The 20,815-nt window shown below is 41.4% G+C and overlaps 1 protein-coding gene and 1 non-coding gene across 4 annotated transcripts; both read right to left on the bottom strand.

Moving 5' to 3' along the window:
• Positions 1-4,679: 4,679 nt before the first annotated feature.
• Positions 4,680-19,033, bottom strand: PPP1R8 (protein phosphatase 1 regulatory subunit 8). 3 transcript variants are annotated; one of them, XM_016132018.2, is made up of 7 exons: positions 18,910-19,033; positions 17,002-17,062; positions 12,065-12,218; positions 10,547-10,767; positions 8,862-9,006; positions 7,680-7,744; positions 4,680-6,127 (listed from the first exon to the last, which is right to left on the bottom strand). In XM_016132018.2, the coding sequence occupies exons 1-7, from the start codon at positions 18,963-18,965 to the stop codon at positions 5,774-5,776; spliced, it is 1,056 nt and encodes a 351-aa protein (XP_015987504.1). In that variant the 5' UTR covers positions 18,966-19,033; the 3' UTR covers positions 4,680-5,773. The 3 variants fall into 3 exon arrangements, with proteins under 3 accessions (XP_015987504.1, XP_015987506.1, XP_015987505.1); XM_016132020.2 differs by lacking the exons at positions 17,002-17,062; positions 18,910-19,033 and adding an exon at positions 14,357-15,711; XM_016132019.2 differs by lacking the exons at positions 10,547-10,767; positions 12,065-12,218; positions 17,002-17,062; positions 18,910-19,033 and adding an exon at positions 10,826-12,031.
• Positions 15,059-15,224, bottom strand: LOC118606506. The gene has a single exon (XR_004952470.1).
• Positions 19,034-20,815: the final 1,782 nt, after the last annotated feature.

Below are 20,815 nucleotides of genomic sequence, written 5' to 3'. Positions count from 1 at the left end.
TAGATGATTTCTGGGAGAGTTTAGGAAGCAGGACTTTGCTCTGGATTGGAAGCTGCCAGGAAGCTGGGGCAGTTCTATGACTGGGACTCCTGATAACCTATCCAGCAGGAGGGAAGACCAGACCAAAGCTGCAGCTGTCATTAGTAAGAAGCAACAGCTGTCACACTAGCCAGCATAAGAAGATTGCAGTAATTTCCTGTTTGCCATAGCAAATTACTACAAACTTGGTAGTTTCTAACAACAGAAATGTAGTCTCTTACAGCTCTTGAGGCTGGAAGTTTGATATTAAAATGTTGGTAGGGTTGGTTTCTTCTGGAGGCTCTGAGGGAGAATCTCTGTTCCTTGCCTCTTTCCTGGCTTCTGGTGGCTGCTGGCAAGCCTTGACATTCCTTGGCTTGTAGATGCATCACTCTAATCTCTGCCTCCATCTTCACATGCATCCCCTCCGTGTCTTCTTTGCTGTCCCTTATAAGGATATTCATCATTGGATTTACAGCCCACTCGAATCCAGGATAATCTCATCTCAAGATCCTTACCTTAGTCACATCTGCAAAGACTTATTTCAAATACATTCTGAGGTTCCATGTGAACATACCTTTTGGGGCCACAAGTCAACCCACTACATGATATTAAGACATGATAACTGAGTGGTCCTGTGTGTCCTGATCCACTATGGTCACCTCAGAGTAGCCTTTTCTGCTGTAGATGGTCTGTGAAATGTTTATGTTCAGCCAGGGAACACCAAAGCCCAGCTGCGAGTGCCAGACTGGCTCCTAGAGGCCACAGCCTGCTTTCCTTTTTCTCAGCTTGAAGGCAGTGAGGGAGGGAGTCACGCCCCAGGGTCAAGTGGGGAGCGTGTCTGGAGGGCCAAAGGACCAGCCAGGCCTAGGGTGGCTGTAGCAGAGTGAGCAAGGGGGAGACAGGTAACAGGAGGGGGCGCAGAGCAGGGCAAGACCTGCGGTAGAAAAACTGTTCTTCCTCTGGAGGAAATGAGGTCCCTTTGAAGTATTTGAATCCGAACAGTAAACAAGACTGACTAGGGCCATGAACAGGCACGGTTTTGATGGAGTGTTGGTTGACCAGGGTGGATTCAAGATGAAGTGGAGAACTGGAGATAGCAAGATGAAACCATTCTTTCCAGGAGCTTTACGGCAAAGTGGAGCAGAGAAAGGGAAGAAGCTGAGAAAGTTGGTGAGGAAGTGGAATCAAAAGAAGATTTTTGTTTTGTTTCCACTTAAGGTGAGAGCAATAACAGTGAGCTTGACTGCTGCTGGAAATGGTCCAGAGGAGAGGGTGATCTTAATGGTGTCACTAGGAGAAGGCATGACTACAGGCAAGGGAGACAGGCTCTAGTGCCCAGGTGGCAACATGGCTGGGTGGAGGAAGACCATGGTGATGGGGAGAGAGGTTGGGTGGGGGGAAGCTGAGGTAGGTGGGCTGGGAAACTTGGTCATCAGATCTTTTTTTTTTTAATAGTTTATATTTTATTTTGCCTTTAAAATGTTCGTGATTCACAAAATTGATTTCATGACCTACTAATGGCTCACACACATAATGTGTAAAATACTGATATAGAGGCATTTTCCACTATTGTGTTGGTAGCTTGAATATGTCTGCTTGGTGACCGAAGAAATGAGCTCATCTGTTAGATTGTTGGCTGGTGCAGGAATTTTCTTGAAGTGGTAGATATATACTTAGATTTTCATTCCTGATACTTTTGGGTGGAGTTTTAAGAGGGCCAGTTATGGTCTGATTTAGTGAAGCTCCAGTCAGGTTTTCCATGGCTAGGTCAACTGTCAGGTTGGAGCTGGTGACATATTTCTAGATCTTTCTGGGAATGCATCCTTGACCTCCAGCCCAGTGCTGCAAGCCTCGCTTCTTGCTCTTCGAGCATTCCAGAGGTTCTCTTCTGAGAGCCTCACAACTCACCTGCACGTCCTCTTAGTAACTTTGCTCCCAAGCCATGAGGCAATAGTGTCACCCAGCATTGCCTAGGTCTAGAGACAACACTTAGAGTTCCACAGACTCCAAAGGGGACCAGAGATGGAGACAGAGGGGCAGGAGATTTAGAGGGAGAAAAATCAGAAAAGGACCAAAATCCTGAGTCTCTCAGACTCAGGAGAGACAGCAACCTGAGTTAGGAGCTCTCCTGTGCTGTGCATAGTCCAAATCACTAGGGCCAAGTTCAAATCCTTGCTTTACCATTTGCCGGCTGTGTGACCTTGGTCCAGGGACTCTCTCTGAGCCTTGAGTTCCCCAGCTGTAAAATGGCACACCACCATCTTCCTTTCAGGGCTGTTAGAAGAATTAAGGGGGGGAATAACACACATAAAGCTCCAGGAGGGTGCCGGACAATGGGCCAGATTCTTTTGTCCTTTCCCACCCCACAACCCTGGGGTTCACAGCGGCTCCAAAGATGAGAGCAGGACCCCACCTTCTGGCTGACTCTGGAACTGCACCTTTGCCCTTGTTCCGCGGTCGATGGTCCAAATCCAATTCCCCAGCGGAACAGGCGATGATTTTATTCTGTAGCAACAGATACCACTCAAAGTCAGTAGGCAAGCACTCCACAGCCTTCCCAACACCCTTATCACATGCTAGGGGCTTTAATACACCCTGGCCCCGTTGCTCCTGCAGCTGCCCCTGCTCAGAGTACCCTCCTCTCCACTACTTGGAAACACAAAGGTCACCCCTCTGAAGCTTTCCATGGCTCTCTTCCTTAACCCCCTTCCTTCCTGCAGACAGAACTACTAGAACTTTCTCTTTCATATTCTCTCAACATTTAAACTTAGCTCTAGATTTGCTAAACCATGAGAAAGCACTAGCACACCTGTCTCCACTGCTTCAAGCAGACTAACCTGAGGTCAGGGACCACCTTATTCATCCGCTGCAGAGGAGTACCAAGCACAGCCCCTGCCTGAAATCTCCCCAAGGAAGTCTCCCCTACTGTGGAGTGTATGTGCACACGTGTGTGTATTTTCCAATACTTCTACATGAGCATGTCTTAAACCTTTTAAAGAAAAGTAGGTGTCTTTCTTTCTCCACAGGATTCATCACCTCTCTGGCCCTGGGCAGGGGAATGTGTGTCATCCCTTCCATTAGCGGGCACAGGACTTTGGGGAAACCAATGATCACTTCTCATGCAGAGTGGGCCCATGTCCTGGAATGGGGAGAGGCTGTGTTTCTCAGCAGCATCATGCTCACTTGAGCGGTAATCATTTGCCAATCCTTGTGGTGAATTTGAGGGGCTTATCTGTATCTATGGTCAAAGTCTAGGGATGTATTAAGGTAAGAGGCAACTGAACCCCTCCTGCAGTGCTCATCTTTGAGCGGCCCTAAAACATGATTGAAAGAAATCAGAAATGCAGTGGCGGGCAAGCCAGGTTTCCACACATACATGCCTCCTTACATCACACAACTACCAAATTCAGATACTCCTGCTTCTGGTAAAGGCAACTGCACTCTTGAAGGGAGATTTTATATATATATATATATATATATATATATATAATAGCTTTGCAGGCTTGGATATTCTCTGTTGAGCCTTCTTTGGGACACCAATGCAAGTTTCACTCTGCAACTCAAGGCAGGGCATAATCTCTCACCAGAAAGGATTTAATTACCTAAACTAATCGAAATCCTTTAATATACCTTCCAGGAAGTTGTCCAGCTTGGAGAAAATGTTAACTTCAAAACAAATGCCTATATACATCATCAATACAGCTTCGGCCTACTGAGCACAATGTGCCATCTGTAGGCCATGCACATCCTTCACCTTCGCTCCTTCTAGAGGCTATGTAAACCTGTGCTCTACATTCAGACTAGAGTCTCAATTCTGACTTCACAACAGTGGGATCATAGAGAAATTTATTTTATCTCTGAATCTGTATTCCCATATGTAAAACGGGTATAAAAACAATATTCTTTTAGGGCTATGTGAATTAAACGACATGCTGTAGATGGTTTGCAGGGTAGGTGGATGCTAAATGAGTGAGTGACAGTAACCTTCACTATGAGGGGAAGGTACCCTCCTAATATGAAGACAGTTATTTCCACAGTGGCTAATGAAGAAGTCTGCTTCTTGTATAGCTGTGATTTTATGGACCTCTGCTCTTTATCAGGCTGCTTCTGACAGTAGTCCACTCTCAACCCAAGGGATCTGGAACCTAACTGGCATCTTTATCACAAAGCCACATACGTATTTCTCACCACACACTAAGTGCACTTCCTGAAACAAGGTTCCAGTATGGAAGACATCCATTCAATCCAAACCCTGGCTGAAACCCCTTCTAAACTTATTCAATTTTAGCTTCCTTTTGGTCCTGTGCCACCTGAGCTATAGCTCAAATGCATGCAGCTATAACCAGAGAGTGGGTGACCAGGTTTAAATCACATCCACCCTAGGACAAGTGCCCCAAAGCTCAGTCTCCCCTGTCAGGTCTGTGGTCCTGCCTCCTGATGAAAGGCAGCAGGCACATCTTAACCCACTTTGCTCAGTGAGGCTTCAGTCTGGGGACTGGAATCTCTAGTTAGAATTCTGCCTTCGTCAGGGGGCACCTTTATCTGTGGTAATAAAATAGAGAGCATCACCTCCCAAGCCCAATAGCTGTACCTTTGACAAACATTCCCTAATGGCAGTGGGAATCAGTGACGGCGACTGAATCACAACTGCACCCAAATGACAAAAGTTACGTTTAATTTACAATGTAATAAAGGTTACAGGTAAAAAGCTACACATAAAGCGTGAAAAGGCCTATTACACAAATGTACAAATCTCTGTACAAAGCTCCTATCGTTTCCTACCTTCATCTCCTACGTTTGTTACCCAGGTCTTGTCTTGGAGCTCTGGATAATGAGAGCTCTCAGTCAAGGGGGGAAAGAACCGCCAAACCACCATCTAAACATGCCCTCTTAGAGACGTCAGTTACTTGCAAAGTAAAAATCTCTTCCTTTTTAATTGGAATTGCTCTAACTGGTCATATCCTTTAAAAGTTGCCTTCATAACACACCTGAAAAAGAAAGTCAAGCCTTAGAGAGTAGAGGACAGTACTCTGGCATCAAATGAGAAACTTCAGCAAGTAGAGTACTCAGGTTTGACGAGAAAAACAGGTAAAGTTCAAACAAAGTAGTAAGCTTAAAACTATCAATCTGTGTCTATGGCACTGGTCACAGACAAAAATCAAAATGTTCTCATTCCAACAGAAAGGGCAAAAGAGAAAAGCCTAACTATTGGACCTCAAAACCATTGACCCAGGAAAACATTTTTGAGTTGAAACCTTAGCTTATCTGAAGAATTCTAAACCCTCTTTTTTATCAACCTCAGATCTGTGTGCTATCTGGGACTTGTGAGGATAGTAAATATAAATTAGGTTGCTGGGCCCACAAGGCTGGTGATGTAATTGTCACCTTCCCAGCTCTGGATTCAACCTGAGGGCCAGGAGTCTCTCCCCGGGGTACATGACTTTAAATAAAAATGATCCTAGAAAGAAGGAGAAAAGAAAAAGGAGGTAATGGAAGGCCTGGGAAAGAGCCAAGGCACCCTATTTTAAAGGATATATAAAACATTTCTCTACACTGAAAGTGTTCTGAAGACAGGTCTTTATGGGATATTTCAACCACCCCCCACTTTAATATCACATGGTTAGGACCCCAGAAGACATTCTGAAAGATGATACTGCACACATGGAAATTTTTTCTCCCTAGTTCATTAGCTCCCCCATCACCCTTCCACCCAGTTCCCACCCAACCCCTCCCTTCTCTATGACCAAAAATATCAAATCAGTAAAGAAGGTGTGGGCTTCTTGCCCGGCCAAGCTTCTTTTGCATATTTCTTCTTCTTGGGTTCGTTGACAGCTTCAGGGTTGTAGACTGCAGGATTTGGTGCAGGATTCATGTTCACTGCTGATGGCACAACAGGAGTCAAGTCCACATCAGGGGCAAGGTTCGGGTATGGCATGGGCAAACCACCGATGAGTGCTGTCCCGTGGATGCCGTGCGGCTGGGAGCCGGCTTCACTGTGCGTGGGGGGCAGGCCCCCGTAGAGTCCTCCACTGAATGCAAAGTTCTGCATGCGCCTGCTCCCTGATTCTTCCAGGCCCAGGGAGCCAGGGCCCTCCACCCGCTTCTTCTGTGTTTACAAGGAATAAAGGAGACAAGAGTGAGGCAACAGAGTGGTGCTAATTAGCCTTTTCTATTCCAGCCCTAGAAAAATAGGAAGGTGCCTAAACTGCAAACTTGTTTTGTTTCCCAGACAATCTATTTCGCTATCCTGAAATCTCAGGCTTTGGAGAGATCTTACAGTGGTCGTCCAACATGATGGCTCCATCTTATGCTACACCGAGAAATGAGGAATATAAGATTTTTCATAAAGGAAAACTTATCCAGTTTAAGTGACTATTCTTTAACCTAAGGTAATATCCCTCCCTCTTTTTTTTTTGTTGTTAAAATGCCCTTTTAGGAAACAAAGGTGATCACAGATGGTATTACTACCTTCTAGGTATTTAATTTTTTCTTTTTTGGGGGGAGAAAATAAGAAGTATTGTCATGTTGGGCACCAAATTTTAAACAATCTAAGAGCAAAACAAATCTGTAGTGACTGAAAGCAGTTGACTGGTTGCCTGGGGCTAGGAGTGAGAGGGAACTGACAGCAAAGGGACATAAAGGAACTTTCTTGGGTGATGGAAATCTTTATATTGAGTATGGTGGTGGTGACCCAGATGTACAAAACGCTAATAGTATACTTAAAATATGTGCGTTTTACTGTACACAAATTATATCACAATAAAACATGAAAGTAAATATGTCGGCTGGTTTTGTACACTGACGATAACAGAACATTTTCAAGGATACAAAAGAGCTCAAAGGAAAATGTGACATGAACACTACAGAGTTGCACAAAAAACTTTCGCCTTGTACTTTCACACTAAAGTAAGTTCATGAAAGATCCCCCTCACTTCTCCACTCCTTTTGGATTAAGTAAAGAATAACCAGGAATTTGCTACCTCTTATCAATCTAGTCTAATATATCCTAAAGATTTTTAAAAATAAACTCTATAGCATATCTGAAAAAGCATCTCTCAATCACTTCTTGAGTACTTCCGTTTTCAGAAATCTCACTCCTTCAAGGGGCTGTTTATTCCCTTTGGACAGTCCTAGCTGTCAGGTAGTTCCTCCACAGGTTGAGCAATCAGAACATCTCTGTAACACCCACATCTTGGTTCTTCAACATACCTATCTTTAAACCTAACCCAGGCCTGGGCTGGCTCTCCTACCTGTGCCATTCCCATTCACAAAATAAAAGCACAACTAAAGCCAGAGGTGCCATGCAGAAATACAACAATGTCTCTTCCTCACCTGATAGTTTACACTGAGTCAGAAGGGAAAGGCTAAAAAAATATGGGCCTCCCTGAACGCTGCTAGGAAGTAAACTTACAGACTCACATAGCACCACAATTTACATGCAACATCAAGCTGGCTGGTCACCTGCAGCCTTTCTATGGCCCTCCAGGATCCCCTAGACTTAGATGGAAAAAAAGTATTTCCATAGAATGAAAAATGGGAGACGACCAAAGAATGTGTTTTAAAATTAAGCACACATGTAACACTTGCCTAAAATAAAAGAGTGGATTTTTAAACCAGACTGTATGGCATTTCAAATATTGTTACAATGTGCTTCCTACCTTGACTGGGACTACTGCAGTCTGTACCATGTTCCGGAAGCGTCCAACTGAGGGATCGACATCCTCTGCAAAAAGTCATGAGGGAAGGGTAAGTCTGGTACTCTACTGGAAGGATTAAGGGTATAGGGCTCACTGAGAACAAAGCAATCACAGCTCATATTAAAAAAGTAAAATACAGATAACATTTCAAGTGTTTACTGTATGCTGGGATTGTGTTAAATTCTAAGGTCACACCCCCTCTCTTTTTGGTGTCAAAAAAACCTCCACAAAACCAAAGCCTAGCAGGTAAGTACTACTACAATCAACATTTTTTAAATTAAATTTATTTGGGTGACACTGATTAATAAAATTATATAGGTTTCAAATGTACAATTCAATAATATGTCCGTTATATGTATATTGCACTATGCGTTCACCAACTAAAGTTAAATTTCTACAATAAACATTTAATAGACAAGAAAACAAACTCAGGCTTAGAAAAGGAAAATGACTTGCCCAGTCACCCTAGTGGAGAGTAGAGGAGCCAGGACTTGAGTCCAAGCAGCCAGAAATAGGCCTGTGCTTTGGACTGCTGTATAAACTGTATCTCCCAGCTCTATGTCATCCATCTACCAGAGTCCTTGAGATAACATGAGCCCGATAAATAATGTTGAATGATGGAACAAAGTGGTAAACTTAGTGACCTTCCCATAAACTGATGCTCTCATCTTGCTGACATTTCTATACAAACCACCTATAAATTACTTCCTTACAGAGAGGCAAGTCTTCAATGTGGTTAAAAAAGGAAGCAGAAAGTTCTCCAATCTTAGAGTTACCAATCATATTCAGGACCCCATAAAGACAATAATGTTCTGTCTAGAGGTAAAGAGAGCAAACACGTATACTTAATTTAAACCTCCACTATGACAAAGATATACTGGAGCAGCAGAGGAGAACGATACCCTTGCTCTGTATAGTGAAATATATGGGTATTTCCTTTAGCTATTTCTTTCACATTGCAACTGGATAATGCTTGAGCGTGGAAGGGTACTCCAACAACGAACTGTAAAAAATATCTCCCCTTAATATAGCGCCTGTTATCTTAAACTTTGTTGAGAAACATTACAACTGCCCTATAGGTTCTGTATGCTACTCTCTGAGATGATAGCTTTTTCATCAGAAGAAACTAGGAAGATAACTCACCTGGGTTGATGATTTCGTCATCCTCACTGAAAGTCACCCTTGAGTTCTTCCTCTTCCTCTTTGGTCTCTGAATATCCAGATTCCCCTCCTCGATGGTGAGGGTGGAAATCCGCTTGTTGTGGGCAGTGTTGAACTCTGTTAGGTTCTACGGCAGGGTTCACAGAGGAAAGACAGGAGTCAATACAGAGAGAATTTGAAGGAGAATATATTACTAAATAAAGAGGAAAGCATTAAGGACTAACCTTGACCTCCCTAGACTTCTCTTTTGTATTCATAAAAGATCCATCACTGTCCCTAGATTGCTAATGTTAACAAGTCGCCTTTAATAGAATGTGGAACACCCTCTTTGACTACTGGGGCAGTGATATTCAAAAGGAGCTGAAAACAGGTCATATGTACAAACATCCTTGCATTTACGTTTTAGGTTATTGTTTTTAAGAAAGATATTGTCTTCATGCTGAGAATTAAAGGAATGTGACTGTAAGGAACTTCAAGAATTGTTTTAAAGAGAACAGAGTTGAGAAAAGATAATTGACAGCTTCTTTCCCAGTAGCTCTCTCTTTTAAAACTCATAAGGACACTGCAAGTGCATTTAACATTTGGCATTAATATTTTGTCACTCCGAATCCCTGCATATGGCTCCATTTCTATTCAAAATCATTCACCCATCTCAATGATTAAGGCAGCCTCAGCACTGCTGCCTCTTCCCGATCCTCTAGATTCCAACCTGCATTGCAGTTTGAGATAGTTCAAATGTCCTGAAAATGAAGACCCAGGGAGGAACTAACATACTGAATTTTAAAGACAGAGAAGCATGGAAGAAGCAAGAGTGATTACCATCAAGCCTCTGGCTATGAGGCTACTTCTTTAGAAGGAAATAACTTCTAAATTATAAGATATCCATGATACTTTTCTTCCTAAAGACTGAGAAATTGCCTTGGGGTACTAGAATAGTAAATGCATGTGGGTGATTAAGGACATGCCTGCATGTGGTCTACCTGAATAGACCAGTCACCCCAGTGCAGGGGACAGACATGTAAAGAATGACAACCATATCAAAAACTACTACAGTCTCTAGAAAATAATAACTAGCACTTTAAAATTAAATATTGTAAAATTTATGGCCTTTGAGGCAGCCAGGCCCATAAGAACAAAGGCAGTCTAGTTTTACTCAGAAGATTCCTGGGCTATTTAGACAATATCAAAAAAAAGCAATGCAAATGAATGAAAACTTCAGTCTTAGCCAGTGCTGTCCAATCAAACTTTCTGAATGATTTCTCTATCTGTGCTATTCATCATGGAAGTCACTAGCCACTTGTAGCTACTGAGAACTTAAAATGTAGTTAGTAGCTACCACACTGAAGAGTGCAGCTGTAGAAAAATTTAGCTCCCAGCCTTGGCTTCTAACATCCAGTGAAGGTACACAAGATGATCATGAGGGTCTATGGGCAGGAGACCCAGTCTCCTTGTTACCCCTGGTCATACATAACCAAATCCACACAACACAGCTCTTCAAAGTATGTCACAGCTGGCCACACTATACTGCTTAAGTGGCAAAGGCCTGTCACTGGGCTCAAGAAAATCTCCTGCTGCTAAGTCATTGACATTCCAAGATATAAAGAACAGACACATACTGCAAAAACCAGATTCCCCAAAGACAAAATAATGAGATAGACTGGAATTACATCAAGCTCGGTTTCCTCCTCTGGAAGCCCCAGTAAGCCCTTGAGTTCATCATCCTCTCCACCCATCTTCTCATCTCCTTTCACAGCTGAGGGCAATGTCTGAGGCTTCTCACGTAGAGTGTATGCCCTTGTGGATGCGCCAAAAGAGACTGTGGAATCGATGGGAATTTGCTGAGGCTTGTGAGGTTCCAACCGAATGTGACCCAAGAAAGTGCCGTGTGCTGGGAATAACCAAATCAGACGTGTAAGAGAGAAAAAAAAAAAAAAAAACAAACCAACCTGAGTTGTAGAAGGGAGAGCAGCTCCTCCCAGCATATCAGTTCTGCTTTTTAAAATGAAAATGACACTGGGTCCACTTTGCATCCCTTGTCATGGGTCACAATGAAAAGGAAAACTCCTTCACTGGGTCTTGAATCTCTTCAGTGGATTTCTTACACATCTTCAGACCCGCTGTTACCCCACATAACAAATACCACTGCTTTCTCTCTGCTGCCAGACAGGCTTGGCTCCATTCTGGGTCCAGCAGGAATGGCTCCAACCCAACAATAACCATGACCCCCAAGGCAGGAGAAAGGCATCGCTGAGGTCTGACCTCACCAGCCCCAAGTCTAAGGAACATAGGCCCCGGTGGCAGTTATGCTTGGGTTTTCCCCAGGACAAGAAAGGAGGCTGGCTGAAACAGGTGCAATATCAATGCCAAGGCAAGCCAAAATCCTATTGGAGAGTCTGAATAGTTTTCCATGTCTGCATTCTGCATGTTATAAAATGGAGAGAAAAGATGAGATAAATTTGCAAGTAAGTACTTGTGAGATAAGGCTCTCCAAAACCATTATATAAGCAGATTGGGGTGGGTGTGTGTGTGTGTGCTGGGGGAGGGGGCAAGGAGTAGAACACAGTCAGCCCAGGAAGCAGGATCCTTTACATTTTACACTGTATTTATGCATGGGAAAAATGAACAAACTTCAGGGCTCCATGAGGTTAAGTCTCAATTGCATTTCTGGAATTATCTTTGGCAAAGTTGAAAATCTTATTAGTTGGAGTGTGTTCATAAAATTAAAATTGATATTATTAGCAGTCAAAGCAAAATGTTGCCGGATTAAAGAACCATTATTAAAAAATTAAATTTTGCTCAAAATAAGTATTTTTTTAAATGTCCTATGCCACTACTCTACTACATTAATGGAGCTAATCATAACTTCTGCTTAAATTGAACCATAATTTATCATGGTCCTGCAAACACTTAGATACCCATAATCCCTAGCTCCTGGGTGCTGTTTTTGGTCCTCTGTATCTACCTATTACCTCCTCCAGGATAATGTTCCCCCAAATTCTCTTCTCTCTCCAGTCATCAATTGTTTCAGAAAAATAGGAGTAGAGAAGGGCTGATTTAAAAACCAAATATACAAGTCATCCTCGATGAGCAATAAAACATGACTTTGAAACTGAAAAAACCCAAAGAGCATTTTCACATTGCCCAAAAAGGAATGTGTGAGACGGAATGAGATGCGAGTTACTTACTACTGTTGAGATCTATTAGGAAAACTCTCTTCAGATGCTTGTGGTAGACCAAGGCAGCGTGGACCCGAGAGCAAGACTGGTGGTCAATGGTAAAGTCACACAAATCAGGGTTTCTCCCAAATAAGTAATACTTCTTCTCATCGATAATCAGTTTCTAAATAAATATTAAATTACATATTACTTAAATCTTGTTTCAACAGAGTTTAGCAAAAATTCTTCCAATCAAATAAGTAGAGGATCTGAGTACACAAAATTCTTTGCCATGGTAAAAAAAAAAAAAAAAAAAAAAAAACACACAAAAAACACAAACATTATTTCCTATTATTCTTCAAGATAAAGAGCTCAGAATAATTTACTAACATTTTGAGAAGTAGATGGCAATTAATCTCTCCAAATATAGTGGTCAAATGCCTAGTGTTCATATAAAAAGAATTTGTCCTAATTCTATTAGATGAAGTGGCCTGAAAAACATGTCTTCCATCCACTGGAAATTTTACTAGATCTTAATTTTAGATCAAGAAGACAATAAGAATACAAAGCTTATCTATAAAGTAATGGCTGCTTTTCGGAAAATATACAAAGGAATATTATCAATTGGTTAGGAAAGGAAAGAGGTAGAAACACATATTTATATTCTATCATGTCATCATAGCCCCATGGAACCCTTCTTAGGAAACGGAATTACATTATACATCATTGTATGAGCCTCTAAATCTAAATGAGTTAACTCTAAGTGGGTATCTGCTGTGTCCAATAAGGAACTACTTCATAGGGCAAAGATTTCCTGGTTTGGAGGAAAGAATGGAGATAATAAATGTTTATCGAAGGACTATTATTGCTGGGCATTTTAAGTATTATTTCATCTAATCCTCAAAACAACTCTATGAAATAAGTATCACCTGTATTGTTAAAGAACATAGATTGGGAGAGATAAATCACTCATTTAAGGCAGCCCAGCTGGTTAGGTGGCAGATCTGGGATTTAAATTCAGGTGAGAATGACTTGCAATATTAATATTCTAAACAATGCCATGGGTTTGAAACAATTCTAAGAGCTCCAAAATGTTTCTAGCCACAACTGTGGCACTGGAAAAATTAAATTGTATACAGCAGGTCCTCGAATAATGTCATATCATTCAACATCATTCTGTTACAACAGTGATGAGATGCCACAGGAACTTAACTCTTGTTTATATCAATTAGCCTATGATAAAACTGGTTTCATTACACGTCATTTTGCCAACGTTCTAAGAACCTATAGGACTTACTGTAATACACCGATATAAAAGCAGAAAAGAGGATTTCACAGAACAGCAACTATTACTAAAAAATTGTGGGGCTGACAGCATTGTTAACTTGCTATTTTGCCAAACTGCCACTAATGAGTATCATCATAATCATTTTATAAAAGGTCATTTTATCAGCAAATAAGTAGGAAGTGCAAAGATAAAGGACCATTCTTTGAGCTGAATTTAGTTTTATGAAAAACTCACTACACTGTCCTTATTTTTCTTTTAATCCTAGATCAGTAAAACCTGTCACACAGACTGGTTGTAGACTGGCTATCATACATGAAGGACTCAAAATGAATTTTTACTAACACTTCTTCCAGTTTTTATAGTCTACAATATGACTATTTTGAAGAATAACCCTTATTCAAATATATGATGTTTTTCCTTCAAAAAAAAAAACTTTATAAGGTCTCATTAAGCTCTAATTCACATTTCCCATTATACTCTAAAACCGCTGAGAGAAAACAGCACAAAGCTGGGTAAAGAAGCAGTCAAGCTAGTATGGTACCAAACTAGGCAGGCATCGAGAGGCCTGTATTTCATTCTTAGTTATGTTACTGAACTCACAGTGGGCTATTATTTGCCCCCATGCTTTAGTGTTCTCCTTATAAAACCAGAACTATGCCTCATACACTGATAACAGTAACGACTGCTGAGCGCTTACGTGCCACACACTGTGCTATGAGTTTTATGCTGTCATTTCATCTTCACAACCACTCTTCGAGGTGGGTAGGTACTATTATTCCTATTTTTATAGATGACAAAATTGAGGCATAATGAAATCAATTAACATATTCAAGTTCACACAGCTAGATGTTTATAAGCTAGATTAGAAATCCAGGTCTGATTTCAGATTCTGAGCCCTTTCAACCACTACATTATATATTTTCTGCACTCTACCTGCCATCAAAAAATAGTACCACCATATGGAAAGGAATATTTTAAGAAGTGAATAAGTACAATGGGTCACACTCTTAATTTTTCTTTAAACAATAACATACCCAGTTTCTTTCAAGCTTAGCCTTAAGGCTTAATTAGTTCAACCAGTATAGGTATGTGGGTCATCTCTGGGAAACGCTGTCCAGTGATATCCATCTGCTGCTTGCAGAACTTATTCCAGGCTCGTACTGCTAGACAGCACCAAAATTTAATAACAACCTGACAGCTCAATAAGACAATCACCTCCATGTCTTCTTAGACCCAAATTTTAAGGTTTGGGTTATATATGACATTCCTTTAGAATTGAGAGCTCTGAAATTTCAACATCTTATTCTCTCTAGGTAACATCTATGCAGGCTGAATCTCACTACTTTTTTTCACTTCTATTTATATGCACACAGACTATGTCCTTATAAATTTAAATTTGCTAACCACAGTGCTCAAGGCTAGTCTCAAGGAAACACTGTATAAGACCACCAGCTCCTGGGTTCTAATATAACATTGACCAAATTTCTATTATTCTAAGGTTCTAAAGACATGCCAGAAATTAAGGGGGAAAGAGAAAAGGGGCCTCCAAATTAAATATATAACATTCATTATTAAAAGCCTCTCAATTACACAAATATGAAAATAAAGCGGTAAAACAGTATATCTTAGAATCAAGGAAATCTGTTAACATCTGGACAATGTTGCTTCTGTCGAAGTGAATGAAATAATGCATTGGTCTTTCAATAATCACTAAAGCCACAACTTCCTGACTAGCTAGTTGTGCCTCTGAGTTATAACTCAGAGTGTGACTTTACACACTGGGCTTAAAAGACTCATGGCTTTTGTTTTAATATTGCACTTCTTAAACCCAGCTATCACAACATATCACAAGCCTTGGACACAAGGCTAGGATATAGATAGCTCGGTTAGTATCAAGTGCTGCCTAAATCCTTAAATATATGCACATCTCAGGTCTATTCCTCTTAGAAACAATACAGTGATGTCTAAAGATTGTAACTCAACAATTGTGTATGGCAACTCAGCACACCTCAGAACAATGAAAGAAAGGGAACAGTATCAGTTAATGGAAACCAGTAATCAGAGGGACGTTTGACAACTTTTAGAGCTTTGAAAATATAAATCATTTCACAAAGGAGTATCATAGCATTAAGGCTGGCCTTCTTTGTCTTTCTTCTTATTGAAAACTGAAAATTTACTAAATACTAGTAACAAAACAGCCCTCTATGTCTTCAAAGCTTCATGCTATTTAGCAACAATATTTTATATCTGTGGAAGTCTATAGTAAAAAATATTTTACAGTCTACGGCCATGCTACCCTGAACAAGCCCAATCCCACTGGATCTCGAAAGCTAACCAGGGTCGGGTCTGGTTAGTAATTGGATGAAAGACCACCTAGGAAGACCAGGTGCTGTAGGTGGGGAAAAAAAAAGGGATTGTAAGCTGACAAAGTCCTTGCAATCTGTAAGGTCAAGTAAGGGTTGCCTCACCTTTAAGAGAAAAAAAAAGATTTTACAGATAACTTAGTAAAATTATTTCAAAGAATAATCTTAACATTTTATAACTTTTAAGATAGAAGAAGCCATAACAAAGGGGCTCTGAGTGACTAAGAAAATTATGAATTAATAAAAGAATTCATCACAACTCATGTCTTAATACTTTGCAAAATACCTCGGTATCTCTCCAACATCTTGAAGTGACAACAATATATTTATAGAACAGCCTTCAGGAGATCTCACAGAAAGCTTTTCAATGATGTTTTTACTATATACACCAAAGAAAAACAACTGCATTCAAAGGTGGAGCATTGAACTTAAATTCTATCTGAGAAAGCAAACATAAAATTGGTCTAAGACCCGAAGACTCACAACTCCATGGTCACGGTGGGCTTTTTTTTTTTTTCATAGTGGGCTTTATAATCATTTTTTGGTAAATAAATGGTACCATAAGAATTAAAAAGAAAAACTTACACACCCTAATAGCTAATCAAAATTCATGTTCTCTTAAAGTTCTTTCTAGGTGGTATTCATTCTAGAGACTTGTATAAAAGCTGGACTTCTGCTAAACTTTTCCTTTACAGTACTTATTTCAATTATCGCCATGTAATTTTTTGTCTTTTCCACCAGAGGAGTTGAGGACAGGAACCATGTTTTGTTCACTGTTGTAGCCCTATGCCCAGCACAATGACTGGCACATAACAAGCACTCAATAAATGTTTTGAATAAATGAATGAATTTTATCACCATTCCGTTCTCTTTTATGAGTAAATGTCTTAGTTTACTATCATCTTTAAAGGACTTGAGCCTGAATATCATAAAAGCAACTTAAAAGTTAAACTCGATCTACATCATTCACTTTCTTCTTCAGTTACTGCATATCTTGCACCTTCCACACAACTTCATGTACTCAGAGAGGGAATTCACTAAGTTATAGGGCTTCCAGTTTGATTGGGGCCCACAGGTCCATGATCTATTAAACCCTTCATTTGGAAGGTGAGAGAAGTCACAAAAAACTGGGTGTCTGTGGGAAATAAGAGGTCTGAATGTGTTATATCACCATGTGCTTTTAATAGAAAAAAAAACTCAGGATGAACGAAAGTAGCATTGCTGGAAAACAAAGCATAGGAGAGGGGGTGGAAAAGTGAGTCACTGGCAAAATCTTTAGTGTGATGGGAAAAAAGGAGAGACATGCATTTCCATACCTCGATTAGTTTGTCTCCTTTGACTACATCCAGATGTAAACCAGGTGGGGGTTTACCTGCCCTGAAAAAGAGTGCATAAAGCATTTTCAGAATGAGTTTGTAAATGCCATTTACAATCATTGTCCTATTCGACAATGCAGCTCTCTTACCAGCCTATAATTAGTTCATGTTCAAGCAGAAATGTCATCTACTTTACTGTTATTACAGCTCCTTTCTAAGTTTGACACTTACTTCCCCAGTGATTCAATTGCTCTAAATCAGATTTTAGTGGATCTGTATTTAGAGCAGCACCAAAGAAACCTATATTTTAACACTTATATCTACCTCAGAAAGAAAGCCGCATAGAGAGAGTGCAAGTATTACAGCTGGGTAGTCTTATCACCTGAGTTTGAATATAAGCTTTGCCACTACAACCAATACCGTATAAAAGCTGAATAAATCAATTGGTGTTTAGGGTTGATCAAGATTAGTCTCATCACAGAATAAAATAGAGGGTAGCGTCCTGAGCTCTGAGACCAAATAAGAGGTACATAATTAGGAAGTCAGAGCAATCCAGTATGAAACCAGGTACCGACAAATACAAGAGGTATTCGTTACCCTTGAACAGTTCTTTCTACAATGGCATGTTTAAGGGAACTTTCCTTGATACTCCTATAACCACAGCATTCAAGGGGGATACACATATGTCAATGCACATAACACAGTGCTTTGTAAGGTGATCTCGAACAGCCTCTTCTAAATGTTTACTGCCCTAGTCCAACTTCTGAAATTAATGCAGTAAGGAACCAAAATGGACACAAAATTTGTAGACCGAAGCAACTGGGTATTACAAAAGTGCAAAGAGCCCCAGAAAATAGCCATATATTTACTTGCTTCCTGTGTTTGGTCCTTTGAAGTTTGAAAAAAAGGACCTTGCCAGAGCACCTACATTTGCATACAAAAAACATTTTATCGGTCCATCTAATTGAAGATGCAACATAGTCATCTCACAATCTTGTCCAACTCCTCTATGGCAGTTGTTGAAAAGACAATGCATTAGACAAAAACCCATTTTGTCCAGGAAACAGTGAAAGCAATGTTACATCCAAAATGTGTTTTCTAAACTCCTACTATGCGCCCGCCTCAGGCCAAGAAGCTGGGAATATAAAGATGTATCATACAATCCTTACCCTTGAGAACTTCAATATAATGGGAGGCAGAGAGGAGTAACACGTAAATACAGTGAGGTGTTACAGCAGAAATAGCTCTCAGACGGGTCTCCTTGCAAGGCAATTCATAATTTTTCATCTTGTACCCTACCCAAAGACTAAATTAAATTATTCCATTATCCCCAAGAACTTGCTTAAGCATGAAAGGGGTTCATTGCAGCAATTACTGGTGCCCACTTGTGCCCGGCTTCGCGCTGGTAGCTGAGAATGCAGGGGTAGGTCAGAGCCGTCCCTGCCCTCAGGGGGCTCCCAGTATGCGAAAGACAAGTCCCGGACCAGGAATGGAGCAAAACAGAGGGATGCTGGTCTCTGAGGTTCGGCTAGGGCCGGGAAGCTAGCTCGTGCGCGCTCGGGACAGAGAGCAGGGGGGCAGGTACGATGCTCCACAAGAGCACCAGGCATTCAGTCAGGAGTTGGGGTAAGTTCAAGGCCACGGCCCGAAGCGCCCCGGAAACCGGCTGATTGTCTCTGGGGCTGCCTAAGCAAGCGCCTCAGAGCCCCCCAACTCTGGGTTTCCTCAGTGCCTGGGCCCGGACTCAGACTCCCGGTTCCTCCACACGCCGCCGGCCCGACGGGCAGTTCTCCCTCAATCAGTCCCAAGGTCTCTGAGGCGTTCCGCTCGCTGCGAAAAATGAGCCGCCTAGCCAGCCCAGGCCAGCTTAGGCCAGGCAACTCCAGCCCTGGTTGCCCCGCCACTCACCAAGTCGGGCAATCGAACAGCGGGAGGCTGGAGCCGGAGTTCGCGGCTGCCGCCATCTTGTGTCTCCCCCTCCCATTTGGCGGGCCCGAAGCATGCCGGGAAACTGGAAGACCCAGAGGGGAAAGGCGGCATCCCAGTAGCCTGTGCGTGCGCGCGCCCGTGCGCGCACGTAGCTCACGCAGGTGCACGCGTTCGTGGCGTTATTAGTGGCAGTAGAGACTAGGATCTGGTTTTGAGATACTTTCAGTGTTTGAGACAGTCGGCTCTCTCTGAAGAGTCTCCGAAGACTGGGGCTTTTTTGGCCGAGAGGTATCTGAGTAAAAGGGGCTTGTAAGGAGGGGTATCGGTCTTCCCCTTCGTCCTCCTGCAAACACGCTCCAAGGCTCCTAAATCTTGCCGCTCTATTCTTGTTCCAGCTTTACGCTCCAATCTGGAGGGGAGCCAGAGCGCAGAGCATAGGATACTGGTGTGGTCATTCATTCTGTTCTTCTGGCCCTTCTCCGCAGAACTGCTTAAACCTCACTCACTTTCCCTTCCCAATCCAAAAGTGGGCCTTGAGAGTTTTTGTAAATTATCTGGAAATCTAGTGTTTATGAAAACTCTGCACAAGCTGAAGCCAAGGAAGGATCCAGTCAGAAGGCAGGTGCCCAAATCTTCAATGTGTGTGCATGAAACGGTTATTCAAGTAAGTTGTGGCACCTTTGGATTTTTCAATTTTGGTCATGGTGACTAGATGGTGAAAGGAAGCATTAGGATTCAGGCCTGTCTTAGGCCAATAACTGACTGAAAGAGACCAGGAGGGTCTCTGTTTGTAATGGCTTAGTCTGTTGCACGCCAAGTATGTATTTTATATGGATCATCTCATTTAACCCTCACAACACTCTTGAGATAGGAAATTATGATCCCTGAGGGGAAGCTCAGTGATTGAGATACCCAACCTCACCCTAGAAAGTGTGGTAAGATTCAAACCTCAATCCGTATGATGCCAAAGGCCATGCTCTTTAATCACCACTTTCTCACATTTAAATGTTAGTACAGTCATATTTATTACCATGCAACTGATGCCCAACACTTTTTCACATTTGCAGAAAACATGGATTATCTGATTTTTTTTTCTTTTTTAAAGAAAATAACTGCAAAATTATTGTTCGCCGAGAAAGAGGCACTGCACAGCAAGTTATCTCCTTCTATGATGAAGTTATTTCTTTTGATTCCGTTATTGGTCCTCTAGATTTTAAACTGAACACCAGCTTGTTCAAAAGATTTTGCCCTTAATGACATCATGGGGATCAAGATTTAACTGCAACATAATATTAACTTGGATTTTAAAAGTATCAACTCTTAAACAGGTAGGAGAATCACTTTTCCTTCGGGTCTTCAAAAGCACAATAAACCTATCCAGCAAGGATGTTAACTGATCATATCACTTATCAAATAACCTGTTAATATCCTCCTTTCCAGTCTTGTGATTCCAAAGACTAGGCTTATGGGGAAAATACAAATTCTAAACTTGATTTCAAGAAAACAGGCTATGACTCCCTCCTATGGACACAAGGACAATTCTTGAGAATCTCTCTACAGAGATTGTGCAGGCCTTTGAGATTCAATGCCTGTTTTAGGCATGAGGTGGTGTTGAAGCCATTTCTAGCTATGAGTGACCTTACGACATCTATGTCATCTTTGCCTTTCAATTTTTCAGCTTCTCTGTGTGGTCCATTATTTAATCCCTTCTATTGCTAACTACACACAAAACAAACCTAATGCTATATTCTTACCCTTTTAATTCTTTAGTCCTTGGCCATGTCCCTGTTTCCAGCACAGCTGATATTCACACTGGCTTGTGATGTAATGACACCTTACACTTGCCTAGACCTTATAAAGCAAAATGCTCTTTGTTTGAGCACCA

The sequence above is a fragment of the Rousettus aegyptiacus genome, unplaced genomic scaffold (genome assembly GCF_014176215.1).
Source record: "Rousettus aegyptiacus isolate mRouAeg1 unplaced genomic scaffold, mRouAeg1.p scaffold_m13_p_1, whole genome shotgun sequence".
Classification (NCBI taxonomy): domain Eukaryota; kingdom Metazoa; phylum Chordata; class Mammalia; order Chiroptera; family Pteropodidae; genus Rousettus; species Rousettus aegyptiacus.
Note: the sequence above shows the minus strand (reverse complement) of the source record. Positions and strands in the feature narration are given on the sequence as shown.

Excerpts from the sequence above, each read along its gene's own strand:
- PPP1R8 (XM_016132018.2), bottom strand. The coding sequence starts at position 18,965 with ATGGCGGCAGCCGCGAACTCCGGCTCCAGCCTCCCGCTGTTCGATTGC. Across the intron at positions 9,007-10,546 it reads AGGAGGAAACCGAGCTTGAT|AACCTAACAGAGTTCAACAC; the intron begins GTAATTCCAGTC and ends ACCCTGCCGTAG. Across the intron at positions 6,128-7,679 it reads CTGCAGTAGTCCCAGTCAAG|AAGAAGCGGGTGGAGGGCCC; the intron begins GTAGGAAGCACA and ends TTGTAAACACAG.